This window comes from Tenrec ecaudatus, chromosome 1 (genome assembly GCF_050624435.1).
Source record: "Tenrec ecaudatus isolate mTenEca1 chromosome 1, mTenEca1.hap1, whole genome shotgun sequence".
NCBI lineage: Eukaryota > Metazoa > Chordata > Mammalia > Afrosoricida > Tenrecidae > Tenrec > Tenrec ecaudatus.
In genome coordinates this window covers 163,851,458-163,864,530 of record NC_134530.1, presented here as the reverse complement: position 1 = coordinate 163,864,530, position 13,073 = coordinate 163,851,458, and the positions used below count along the sequence as shown (strand labels likewise).

Genomic DNA, 13,073 nt, shown 5'->3' with positions numbered 1-13,073 from the left:
AGCAGGGCGTGGGACACAGAGAGGGTAAGGGGTGGCAACTTTAAAGCAAGTTCACCAAGCCCCTATAGTCCCTCCTCTTTTACTACTTACAACTTCCTGGATACCATTTCAAATAGAACATTTAATGCTCGGCCAAACAACATTTCTGTGTTCTCTCAACCCTCTCCCCCAAGAAGAAATAAAGGCGAAGACCCGTGGAGTATCCGAGGTGCCCACCCTCAGGCAGTGCCACGTGACTCGGAGCCCTGAGAGCAAAGACTGAGTGGATATCCAGGTGTTGGCAAGCCATGGGAGAGCCCTGGCTCCCTCATCGTGCTTGGGGTGTAGGCCAGAAAGGAGGGTGGCCGCTGCCCCAGCTCACATCTCATCTGCATGCAGCACCGTTCGGAGGAGTCGGCTGGGCCTCGGCTTTTCTCCCCTCTTCTCAAATGGAGTCCTGCTGGAGTCATTTGCCTCCTGGGTCCCAGGTGGCCCCCCTGGGCCGGACTCCCCCAATAAGGCCTCAGGATTCCCTGGCATGCCCGTGTGGGTGAGGATGTTTCTGGAAGTCACTGGTGGAGTGACGACAAAAGAGGGCAGTAGTCGAATGCTCTGCTCGGACCCAGGGCCTCCCTCCCGCTGCTTGACCTGTGGAGAAGACAACACCCCACTCGTTCATCTGGTCCTCCCGGCTTTGGCCGCTTACCTCCGCGAGGCTGGTAATCCTTGGGCCCGGCTTCTGGTGGACTCCGAAAGGGACTAAAGCTGGGCAGGATGATGAGAGTCAGCGAGAAAAGAAGGATCTGGAAGGAAGGGAGGACACGAGAGGACCTTTGGGCTGTGGGGAGCGTAAAGGAAGGAAGCAGAGGGCAGAGTGGACGCCGCGGTTGGGGTCACGGGGACGAGAAGGCAGCTGGGGGCAGGGAGGTGTATCAGGATGGGCGTGCGGGGCAGATGGGAAGTGGATAGACTTAGGCTACCAGAACACAAGTGCTGGTCTGGGCGGCTTTGTTGGAGGTTTGTGCGATGAGTGTCTGCAGCTGGCGGAGCTGAGTCACCAGGGAGCTGGGAAAGGCGGAGTGAGGGGTCAGTCTCCCAGGAGCTAGCACCCGGGAAGGAGACCCCAGGGTGCGACACCCCTTCCCGCGCAGATGCGCACAGCTCAGGCACACCAAAAGGCACTCACATGTTGTGTCTCTCCAGCTCCTGCACTTTTTTCTGCAGCTCCTGGTTCTGTGCGGAACAGGTAGCCACCCTGTGAATGTGAAAACATGGGACAAAACCAGGCATCCTGTGAGCCCTGCCCTTGTCTGTCAGAGTGGGGCCTAGACTTGGCCCTGGAAAGGCAGAGCGGTAGGCCCAGCGTACCTGCCCTCCAGTCCATCGATGTACTCTTTCTTCCTCCGCCTGCTCTCCTGCGCCGACTGCTTGTTGCGGATTTTCCTTCTGACCTTCTTGAGGACTCTCTCCTCAGCCTGAGGGGCCGCCCATGCCCGCTGTGTGTCAGTCCTGGGGCCGTGACCTCCCCAGGCCCCCACCCATGCTCTGGGATCCTGGCTCCTAGGCAACCATGGGGGGGCCTTGACTTGGGCTCTATGTGCCAGGGAACACTTTACCTTGGTGAGGGGCAGGTGAGAGGGCAGGGAGACCCCTTCCTGGCCCAGCAGATATTTCTCTTCATCGGTCAGAAACAGTGTTTGACATGGGAGCTGGTGGGGGCACAGGAAAAAATGAGAACAGGGAGAAGATCATTTCATATTGAGCACTCGGCTTGCTTTCCCCGCCCTCGTTCTGGGTAGTGTGTCTCATGAGGTGAGGGCAGGGACAGAAACCTTAATTCAGACCTCGAGTTCCTACCACACGGAGTCCTCTAAGCCACCTCAAGCCCGAGGCTGAGAAGGGAGAGCCCAGGAGCTTTGGGCATATCCTTTGCTCCTAGATCCTGGCCCTTGGCATGCTGAGCAAGCTAAAGGTCTGAGCCTGCTCCATCCAGTCTGTCCCTGAGGAGGACCTGGAGGAACTCACAGTGATGGAGTTGCTTGGTCGACAGCAGCAGATGACACACTGGCAGCCACTAGCTTCTTTTGACCAGCTCATGATCCAGTTCCCTGCCAACCACAGGGCTCTGCCCATTCTACCAAAAGGTTTGAGCCTGACTTGAAGGACTGAGGCTCAGCCTGCTTTCAGACAAGGAACCTCAAGGGGAGCCAGACTGCAACTCCTTGCAAAGTATTTGCCATCTGTGCTGGACTTGAGCCAATCAACTGAGTAACTTGACTTTCAAATAATCATGTTTGTCAGATTATGCTTCCCAGAAGAATTTGCTTTTAGAGTTACAGGCTGTGGGGGAGGTCAGACACAGACATCCTCCCTGAGGGCAGTTAGTCACCAGACTACAGGGTAGGCCTAGCTCCCTGCTGCCGGGGACAATAAACTAGTTCTCCCTGAGGCCTGCAAACAAGCTTTCACACCCTACCAATAATGGTCTCTATCAGTTGAGCCAGGGAACAGGCCAAACTGGCTCTGTGACATCCAAAGTTAAGTTGCCATCCCAAACCTAGGACCTGCCCATCTTGCCATACGTATAAACAAATCCGTCCTCTTCCTATTGCGTGGATACCCCTAGATCACCCCTCCCCTTACTGTATTACCTGTAGCACAGCCCCTTCCTGTGAGGGGCTTGCATGTCTCCAGAGAACATTAAAAGCCTGGGCTAGCATTAAATATCGCTCTCTCCCTCCACGTGGACCATCGAGTGGGGCTGAGGTGAGCATGCTACCATGAATTGTGTCTGACTCCATTTACTTCAATACTTCTCTTCTGTCTCTCATGCTCTCTATAACTTTGCTATGATCTTCACTTATTATCGCTGTACAATTGCGCCTACCAGACCCGTAATGATGTGTTAGGGGCTGGCTTCCCCTGGCAACAGGCCACAGAGGGGATCACTGTTAGACGGTCCTGCAATGACAGTGGCTTACGAGTGGATGCCTGAGCAGACATGGAGGTTGAAGGGGTGTAGGAGGGAGTGTGGGACTGTACCCGAGAAGATATATGGTGGATAGAGGCTCTTAGTACTCGTGTGCTGATCGGTGGTGTGTACCTATCCGTGAATGTGATGGAGCGTGCTGTTGTTAGGTGACATCCTTTGCTTCCAAGTCACACCAACCCAATGCACAATCAAAGGAAGCACTGCCTGGTCCTGTGCCCTCCTGTGTGGCGGGGTTTACAGGGGACAAGGTTATGGAAACTCCCTAGACATAACCAGAGGCCTGAGGGCTTAGGGCCAACATCATCTGGCATTCCCATAATAAAGATGGGATCTCAGAAGCTAGTGAGTGGCCATCCAAGGTCCCCATCTGGATGAAAAAGAGTACAAAGGAAAAAATAGTTTTTTTAAAAGGGTAAAAAAGGAAACCAAAAATGCATGGAAACAATTGGTTCAGTAGGCTAATGAGACACATAAACATCATCAACCTCCCCAGTCCTGAGATGTGGAGATCTAGATGGTGACCGCCTACCACGACCAACTGCTCCATAATGGATCACATTAGAAGGTCCTGCATAAAGAATGGGAGAGAAACATGGAACAAAACTCAAAGTCCTAAAAGAGACCAGGTGTACTGGTCAGACAGACACTGGTGGGACCCTTGCCATTCTGAACTCAGCCCTTCGGTTCACTTTGTAGCCAATAGAGCTCTATCAGGGTAACCGTAACATTAGGGAGGTAGGAGTTCCATCAAATAAACCCTTTGGGATCAAAAGGGCCACGTTTTCTCAAAGATAAAAGTTCAGGAGGAGGATGGCCACAGGAACGGAGGAAGTGGGGTCAGGGATGTTACATTGTAGGGATTGTCCCCGATGACATGAGACAAAATGTGTATGAATCAAGAACTGATTTGCTCTGTAAACCTCCTAATTCAAAATAAAACTTTGTTTTTCAAAAATAAACAGAAAAGGTATTTGGCTTTTGGATCCTGATAGTTTTTGAGTTGGCCAAACCTTTTCTTCTATTTCTTCCAGTTCCCGTGTCTGATTGGTGGCACTATTAAAAAGGTGTTCTTTCCAATCCACCTAATTAAAATTTCAAAGTCTCAGAACAAGGGTTAGGTTTTACTTGAAACAAAAATAAATAAACTCTTTAGGTGCTTCTGATATATGCCCGAGCTTAGAAACAGCAAACTTAATAGGTCCTTCATTCGGGATTCTAAGATACATAGCTGCTTGTCCCAGATTTTCAGGAAGGCTAAAACATGAGCCCTGCCTTTCTGGACACAAGGTAAAGGGAGGGACTGAGCTGAGCACAGCCCTGCACAGCCAACTGTGGGAGCGTGCCTGAGGTGGTTAGCTGATGCACCGTCACTTGGCTCCCCTGCAGCTCTGGCTAGTGGGTGCCTGCGAGGGCAGCTGTTCCAGTGGAGACAATGTGGCTGTTGCTTCTCCTTCACCCTGTGCCCAACAACCAGTTGGAGTCCCAGGGCGCCTGTCCCATTTCTGTGTTCTGACCTAAGGCTGAGATAATAGCTCTGGCCAGGCAGACAGTGCACACAAGGTCTGGGCTTGCTTCTGAGGAATGTGCCCAGATTCACTCTCTTCACTGACACACCTCACTCGACCCACAAGGACTCAACTCCTTTGTCCTTTCTTGATTCTAATGTTTACTGCGTCTCCCTAGTCTTCGGGTCTTGTGCCACAAAAATCGGGACGAATGTAGGGCTCATCATCTATTATTCCCTCCACCATCCCCCTCTCCCTCGTCTGTGTAAATCAGTGTATCGGGGACGCTGGTCCAGCTGATCCCGAGACTCACCAGGGTGGTAGGAGGCACTGGGTCTATGGTGCCTGCTCTGGGCAGGATGCAGGCATGGGCATCCAATGGCAGCTCACTGGCCGTGCAGGCCTCAGGGATCATAAATGGTGGGCTCCACTGGTCTGAGGGAGACAGAGGTAGCCAAGGAAAAGAGTTGGAGGATGGGCCAGGGCAGGATCTGAAAGACCTTTGTCCCTTTCCCACAGAGAACACTGACCTAGACGGATGGAAATGAGCCCTACAGCTGGCCCAGCTTCCCCCTGCGTGTTCTCCAGGGCTCCTGCCTCATAGACAACCTCATAGAGGGCAGGGGAACTGGAGGCCTTGGGGGCAGGGGGACTGTCTGGACAGCCCGGGTCCTCAGAGACGCCACTGTCACTGCCAGGAGACGCATCTGAGCAGTACACTTCATTGGGGTCGATGAACAGCTTCAGGGAGTCTTCAGGCTCACTCTCTTGAAGACCCTGCAGTAAGAGAGAGAGAGTGTGTGTGCACGGGAAGAACTGGAAGTTCTACCTGGGGACGGGACGCAGTGGTCAAGAGCTCAGCTGCCATCTGAAAGGTTAGGGCTTTGGACCCATCAACCGCTCTACATGTGACGTCACTCTGCTTCCCTCAAGAGTTATAGGCTTGGAAACTCTGGGGCCAGTTCTACTCTCTCCTACAGGCTGGCTATGAATTAGAATTGCCTGAAAAGCAACAGAAAACTTGACATCACACCTAGATCCCTCACCCTTCAGTTTCCATCTCTTCTCTCTTTGGGCATGAGGAGAGTTACAACTCTCTCCCACCTCTGTTCAAGGAGATGCCAAAACCTCTTGGGGCTTCCAGTCACAGAGCTGTCAGAACCCTACCAGCACCCCAGTCCATCCCACTCACGCAGCCATGGCCTCCAGCGGCCTCCCAGCCTTGCAGGCCCTGTTCAGGGAGCCTAATCCCTGGGAGCTCTGGAGGCTGACAATGAGGTCCCAACTCCAGGCAGGATCCTGTCGAGAAGCCATCTTCTGGGGGATCTAGCCACACGTCTAGCAAGTCAGAGTTTCCAAAGTTCATCCTCCTGCCTGGAGGATTGGGAGGGGGAGGGGGGAGGAGAGAGGGAGTGGGGGTTGGAAAAAGAAATTACAGCATCACCATTCCCCACCCCACCTCAGCTTGGAGGTACCCCAAGCTCCCTCCTCCATTACCTCCCTTCCTTCCATCCCTCCACCCTCACTGTCACCTGCAGATCGCACCTCCGGCCTTATTATCTGGTTCAACCGAGCAGGCCCCTTGGGTATTACTTGTTTAGAAGAAAGCCCAGCCCTGCCAAGGCAGCCTAGCTTGCCCAAACACTCCACCTATTCTTTCCTCCAGGATCCTGCATCCTGGACCAGCCCTGCCAAGCCCCGCCCCCAGGCTTACACCGCGAAAGTGGGTGTACCTGGGCCGAGGCTAGGCAGGGACAGTGTATCAGGAAGGGAGCAGGGGATTCAGAGGGTACAAGTGTACAAGCCGGAGATAAATAACTCATAGGTAGCCAGGCCCTTCCGCCTCAGTTTCTCCTAGTGACAGTCAGTCTGCTTCTTGAGGATTTGGTGGCTCCCCCGGGAAGGGTGGGCGTGGCTGCAGTGTGGTGCGCGGGACCCTTAAGAGCCTGTTCCCTGGGCTTCGCCTTAGTAAGGGGAGCCCTCGGCAGAGCTGAAAACGGATGGGCAGTTGGGGACTTGTCCAGCATGTATAAAGGAGGCTTCCTTTCGGTCGCCCTTCAGGGTCGAGGACATGGCCTTGAGCTAGTGGAAGGACCGTCCAGAGCAGGCGGAGCGGCGGCCGCGCGGGCTCGGGGCGGGGGCGGGACTCCTGGTTCGTCCGGCGGGGATTGGGTCCTGCGGAACCAAGGGTGGGGTTAGCACTGAAACTAAGGAAGTTGCGGGGAAGTTCCGAGAACCAATGTCAGCGAGGTGTCGTTTTGCTTAGCACGTGACTTCCGAAACCCAGGTTATCTAGGCGGGAAGTCAATCTGGGTTGACCCAAATGAACTGGGGCGGGGGTAGTGGGCGGTGCGCAGGGCCGGGCTGCAGGGCGTAGGGGTGCAACCTATAAGAAACAAACAAACATACCGCCTTACTTACCCAGGCATACTTTCCTTTTACTGCCCTTCGAAGATAGTGTGTTTTGTTTTTGTTTTTGACTGATTGAAGGCTGTGGCCGCCCGGCTTGGAGCCCTTAGCCCTGTATAAAAGCTCCTGCCCCGGAGCCCGGGAGCCAAATTCGCCAACTCCCAGTAAGACCGGAAGAAAAAAAATTGCATTAGAAGGTGGCACCACCGGGCTAAACGAAGCCTCACTTGGGATCAGAATAAAAACCACACCAAGCTGACTGCCGGCAAGTCGTGCCGACTCCTGACCCTGTAGGACAGGGTAGAACTGCCGCTGCGAGTGCCGAAATGGTAACTCTCTCAGGAGTAGAAAGCCCCGCCTTCCCCAGCATCAGAATGCTTACTACCACTCCGGACTTTAGGGGATGCTCACGCCACACCGGAGTCACGTGCTGCTCCAGGTGCTTTGCCTGACTGGGGAGCTCTGGTGGTTGGTTAGTGGGCCTCTCACCCAAAGATCAGCAGCGGGTCATCTGCTAGTGGATGAGGGACATAGGGGAGCAGCGGAGGGGTGGGAGGGGTGGGAGGTGAGGTTATGGATCCCTGTACAAGTAAAGCCTCCCTCTGAAGCCCTAGATAACAGTGCTACGCAGCCCTGTGGGGCACGCAGTGACAGTGGCTTTGGTTGGTTGGTTGGTTTCGGTTCCATTATGTAAGTCACAAGATAATCACCAGATATGCATACAGACAATCAGTGAAACAATGAGAGTAGCATCTGTGATGCACAAGCCATCTTCTTTCCTGGCTGAACAGCCCCCAGGCAGAGCAGTCCAGCCGGCCTGCACGCCATGTGTCTGTCCTGGAGCAATACAGACAGCTATAAAAACAATTCCACAGGTATAAAATGATCCTTAAAACTCCACAGGTAGAAGAAGCAAGGGAAACAGGGTGTGAATGAGGCTCACTACAAAGTTGAGGTTTATCCTCTTTACAGGTAACACAAGTCTGTCAGCATCTTTTTTTTTTCTTTTGCCAACATCAGGCGCTCACTTTGTGTCTGTCTCTGGGTCACATTTTGATCAGTCTCATGATATTTCAAATTTTCCATAGTGCTATTGTACACAGAATACCAAGTGAAATGTTTCAACAAACTGGGACAATGCTGGAAGCGCTCACAACATCCAGGCCAAGAAATTTGGAAGAAGACAGTTACCTGGCCATATACTGGGAGAAACTCCTACCTGTGCCCATCTCGAAGAAAGGGACCCAACAGAACTGGAGAATTATCGAGTAATATCATTCCTGTCATATGCAAGCCAGATATTGCTGAAGATAATTTACATATGGTGGCGACCGTAGACCCACAAGGAGCTGCCAGCAGAGGACCTGGAACCAGGGATACCAATCTCGGGCTGAAAGCTGAGAATACCAGAAAGATGTTCACTTAAAAATATCATATCATTGTATGCTCACCTCCTGATATGATCGCTGAAGACAAATGGGTGCATAAGCAAATGTGGTGAAGAAAGCTGATGGTGCCCGGCTATCAAACGATATAGCATCTGGAGTCTTAAAGGCTTGAAGGTAAACAAGCGGCCATCTAGGTCAGAAGCAACAAAGCCCACATGGAAGAAGCACACCAGCCTGTGTGATCACAAGGTGTCGAAGGGATCAGGTCTCAGACATCAAAGAACAGAAAATCCTATCATTGTGGAAGAGGGGGAGGGTAGAGTGGAGACCCAAAGCCCATTTGTAGGCAATTGAACATCGTCTTACAGAAGGCTCTTGGGGAGGAGACAAGCCAGTCAGGGTGCAGTGTAGCAACAATGAAACATACAACTTTCCTCTAGTTCCAAAATGCTTCACCACCACCACCATCATGATCCCAATTCTACCTTACAAGTCTGGCTAGACTAGAGGATGTACACTGGTACAGATAGGAACTGGAAACACAGGGAATCCAGGATGGATTATTCCTTCAGCATCAGTTCTGAGAGTGGTGATACTGGAAGGGTGGGGTGGAAAGGGGGAACAGATTACAAGGATTTACATATATCCTCCCCCCTGGGGATGGACAACAGAAAAGTGGGTGAAGGGAGACATCAGACAGTGTAAGATATGTCAAAATAATAATTTATATATTATCAAGAGCTCATGAGAAGGGGGAGAGGGGAGCGGAGAGGGAGGGAAAAATGAAGAGCTCATGCCAAGGGCTTAAGTGGAGAGCAAATGTTTTGAGAATGATGAGGGCAACAAATGTACAAATGTGCTTTACACAATTGATGTATATATGGATTGTGATGAGTTGTATGTGTCCCCAATAAAAATGATTTAAAAAAAAGAAAAGTAAGATGTTCACTTGTGCTTTCTTGATCATACGAAGACATGAGCGTGTGGATCATAGCAAACTGTGAATAACCTTGAGAAGATGGGAATTCCAGAACACTCCATTGTGCTCCTATGGACTCTCTGCTTCCTCTCCCTGAGAGACATTCCTGTTGACAAGACACCTGGAGCTACACTGATGGAGCCAGAGCCCCGGAGCTGGAGGAGCCACGTGGAGAGCCACGCCACGCCGGCACTGAGATGCTTCCACAAGGCTTTCCACCCGCTGGCCTGTGGGCTCCCTGCTTTCGGTAGCGTTGCATGTGCTGTGTGAGTGTGGAAATGCTCATGGACTGGTATCCAGACAGATGGGCTAATATTGGACTCAGGACTTGATCTGGACTGGGCAGGGGTGTTTGTTTTCTCAAGATACAATTACCCTTTGCTATAAAGCTCTTTCTTGTACAAAAAAAAATTGTGCTCATATGGCTCCGTACCCAGACCAAGGGGCAATCATTCAAACAGAACAGGGGTGCTGAGTTGTTTAAAATCAAGAAGTGTGTGCACCAGGGTTGTGTCTTCTCACTACTTTTTCAATCTGTACACCGAGCTACAATACAAGAAGTTGAACTATATGAAAAATAGGGCGTCAGGATAGAAGGAAAGCTTATTGATAACCTTCAATATGCAGATGGCACAACTCGGCTTGCTGAAATGGAGGAGGACCTGAAGCACTTTGCCAATGAGGAGCAAAGGCTATGTAGCCTTCAGTCTGGATTGCAACACAATGTCAAGAACATCACATTCTTCAAGACCAATAGACATCATCATGGTAAATGGAGAAGAGATGGAACTTCTCAAGGTTTTTACTTGGATCCACAACCAACACGCATGAAAGCCACAGTCAAGAAATCAAAGGAAATATTGCACTGGGCAAATCTGCTGCAAAAGACCTCTGTAAAGTGTCGAAGAGCAAGGATATCAATTTGAGAGCTATGGCTCTTCTGACCCAAACCATGGCATTTCCTTTCTTAAAAAAAAAAAAAGAATGTGAGCCCAAAGCTATATGGGTCCAGGTGTATACAAGGTACACTGACAGGTTCAGCAATCTATTGGCTTCAATTATGTATCTCAGGTGAGCTAAACTGGGTGGAATTAACCCCCCAAAAGTCAAGGAATACTATAGAGACAGTATGCTAATTCACCTTTGCCATTTTAGGGAAGAGGAAGAGGAAGAGGCATTATAGGAGCAAATACCTAAGCCCAGCATCAAGCTATCTCTGTACATTTTCCTCTGGGTCCTGTTGACCAGATCACTACAGAAATCAATCAGTTAGAGGTGCACTTTCAAAATATCTGGGAAGTGTAGCTGAGGAGCAGACAGACAACGTGTAATGTCCACATTTCCTCTATTGTATCTCCTCCTCCCCCTCCACACCCCCACTCCCCTCAAGTAACACCTCATAGGCATGTGAAAGCTGGGCCTCAGAGGGATTATTGCATTGGGATGTGCTGTTAGGTAAGACTCCTGAAAGTACAACGAATGTCTAGAAGAACCAAGACGTTGTCCTGGAGGAAGCACCAGAATGCTCCTTGGACGTGCAGGTGGTGAGACTTGACTTCGTGTCGTCTGGACTTGGTTTCGTGCTTGGTACAGTGGAGGCAGGAAAGCAATAAAGGAAAACCGTCAAGGAGATGGGCTGATCTAGCAGCTGCAGCACTGGGCAGCACGGGCAGTGGTTTGCGCTGTTGTCAGTAGGGTTGGCTAGGCCTTGAAGCCCACTCCAGGGTACGTCACAACAACACTGGAGCGACATACACTTCACTGCCTGCGGGACAAGGTAAACAGGTTGTTGTTGCTGTTGTTGTGCGGTGCCCTCGAGGCGGTTCCAACTCACAGCGAGTCTACGTGCTGTAGTGCTGTAGAGAGAGACCCGCCCTCTGGTCACGATGGAGCTCCTTGTTGCAGCCACGTGCCAATCCATCTTGTGGAGGAGCTTCCTCTTTTTCCGCTGCATTGGAAAACAGAACCAAAATGATGTGCCTTGTCAGGAAGAGAAATACCAAGTGATCCGGCAGTCTGTTTCCTTGGTGCCTACCCTAAAGAAGTAAGAGCCATAGCATGAACAGATATGTACACCCTAATGTACTTCATGGGACTGTTCACAATAGCACGAAGATGAAACAACCTAAATGCCCAGCAGTGGACGACTGGATCAACAAACTATGGCACATACCCGCTGTGGTAGTTACATAACTTCATGCCAACATGATAATAGAATGTAGGGCTTGAGTCTAGCCTGTCAATCAGGTCACAAGGTAACATCCACCAGGAGATTTCTGGGAACCTCCTTTCTTTTCTCCTGGGAGGAGGACCACACACTCTCTCTGCTTCACATTTCTGATGATGACAAGCCACATGGAGCCATGCTGATGGCAGCCAGAGCCCTGAAGATGCTCCCAGCACCATGCATCCACAAGGTTGTTACCCACAGGCCTGCGATCTTCCTGCATTCGGCATCATTGCATGTGTTGTGTGAGTCTGAAGCGGAATTTATAGACTAGTATTGGATATATGGGCTAGTATCAGACGTATGGACTTGATCTGGAATGGAATATTTTCTTAATATACAATTGCTCTTTGATAGACAACTCTGTCTTGCACACATATGAGTGTCTCTGGATTTGTTCCTCCGGTGCACCCGGACCAACACTCCCACAATGAAATGCTGTTATGCATCACTGAAGAATAATCACTCAAGAATGAAGATCAAAACCCCGACGAGACACCTCGTTACAGGGATGGATTTGGAAGGCACTGTGCTGAATAAAACAAAGTAGTCAATCACAGAAGGACAAACATCGTATGAGATTCTTGTTCGAAAAGAAATCAAGATGAAGGTAGCTTAGGTGAAGGGAAAGCAATATTCCCCAAGAGAGAGAAGAACAAGAGAAAAAAGTGGACGGGAGACAGAGGAAGTTATCGGGAGGTTTAATATATTGTTTAAATGTTGGGGCTTTTAAAAAACACTTTATTGGGAGCTCTTACAGCTCTTGTCACTATCCATACACAATTGTATCCAGCACATTTGTACATCTGTTGCATCCTTATTTTTTAGACATTTACTTCCTATCCAGCCCTTGGCTCTTAAGTTCTCCCTCCCTCCCCCTATTTAAATGTTGAGTACAAAAATAACTATCCAAGATGTACCTGCCCCCAATTCACTATATATATATATATATGCACATACACACATATATATACACACACATATATATATATTTAATTGTGTGACTTACCTTATTGAAATATTGGCTTGACTGAAGTCGTCTAGAACCAAACCCATAGTATTTCTAAAGTATGCCTGTGAACACTCACTGACTGCTAACAGTAGAACAAAAAAACAAACGAAATGACCAACTCCATTGGCATCGAGTTGGTTCCCAAGCCTGTCTCCATTACAGAAGCCAGCTGCCTCACCTTTCTCCCACAGAGAGAGCCACTGGGCCTTCAGACTGCAGTACTTTCCCGCAGCAGGAGCAGGATTCCTCAACAGAGGGAGGAGGTTCTAGGAAACTACAAAAGGGGAAAAACAAAGGTTCCCTTATGACTGGCTCCTGATTCCTAACGCTATGGGTCCCACATCTGTATAGTTGACAAAATAGTTCATAAACATTATCCCCTTAATTAAACTACAAGAACTCTAAAGCAGTTAACTCTCACTGCCGACTCAGGGTGATCCTAGAGGACAGGGTAGAACTGCCCCTGTGGGTTTCCGAGACGGGAACTCTGTGTGGGAGGAGAACGTCCCGTCTTTCTCTCGTGGAGTGGCTGGTGGTTTCAAATTGCTGACTTGCGGATGGATCTCAGACCAGGGCACAATC

General features: G+C 50.2%; 1 protein-coding gene across 1 annotated transcript; it reads right to left on the bottom strand.

Annotated features, from left to right (window-relative positions):
• Nucleotides 1-108: 108 nt before the first annotated feature.
• On the bottom strand, nt 109-6,563 carry CREB3L4 (cAMP responsive element binding protein 3 like 4). The gene is made up of 10 exons (XM_075562475.1): nt 6,009-6,563; nt 5,669-5,850; nt 5,007-5,253; nt 4,790-4,911; nt 1,596-1,688; nt 1,348-1,454; nt 1,166-1,234; nt 960-1,044; nt 686-782; nt 109-551 (listed from the first exon to the last, which is right to left on the bottom strand). Exons 2-10 carry the CDS (start codon nt 5,840-5,842, stop codon nt 358-360), a joined length of 1,188 nt encoding a protein of 395 aa, XP_075418590.1. The 5' UTR covers nt 5,843-5,850; nt 6,009-6,563; the 3' UTR covers nt 109-357.
• Nucleotides 6,564-13,073: the final 6,510 nt, after the last annotated feature.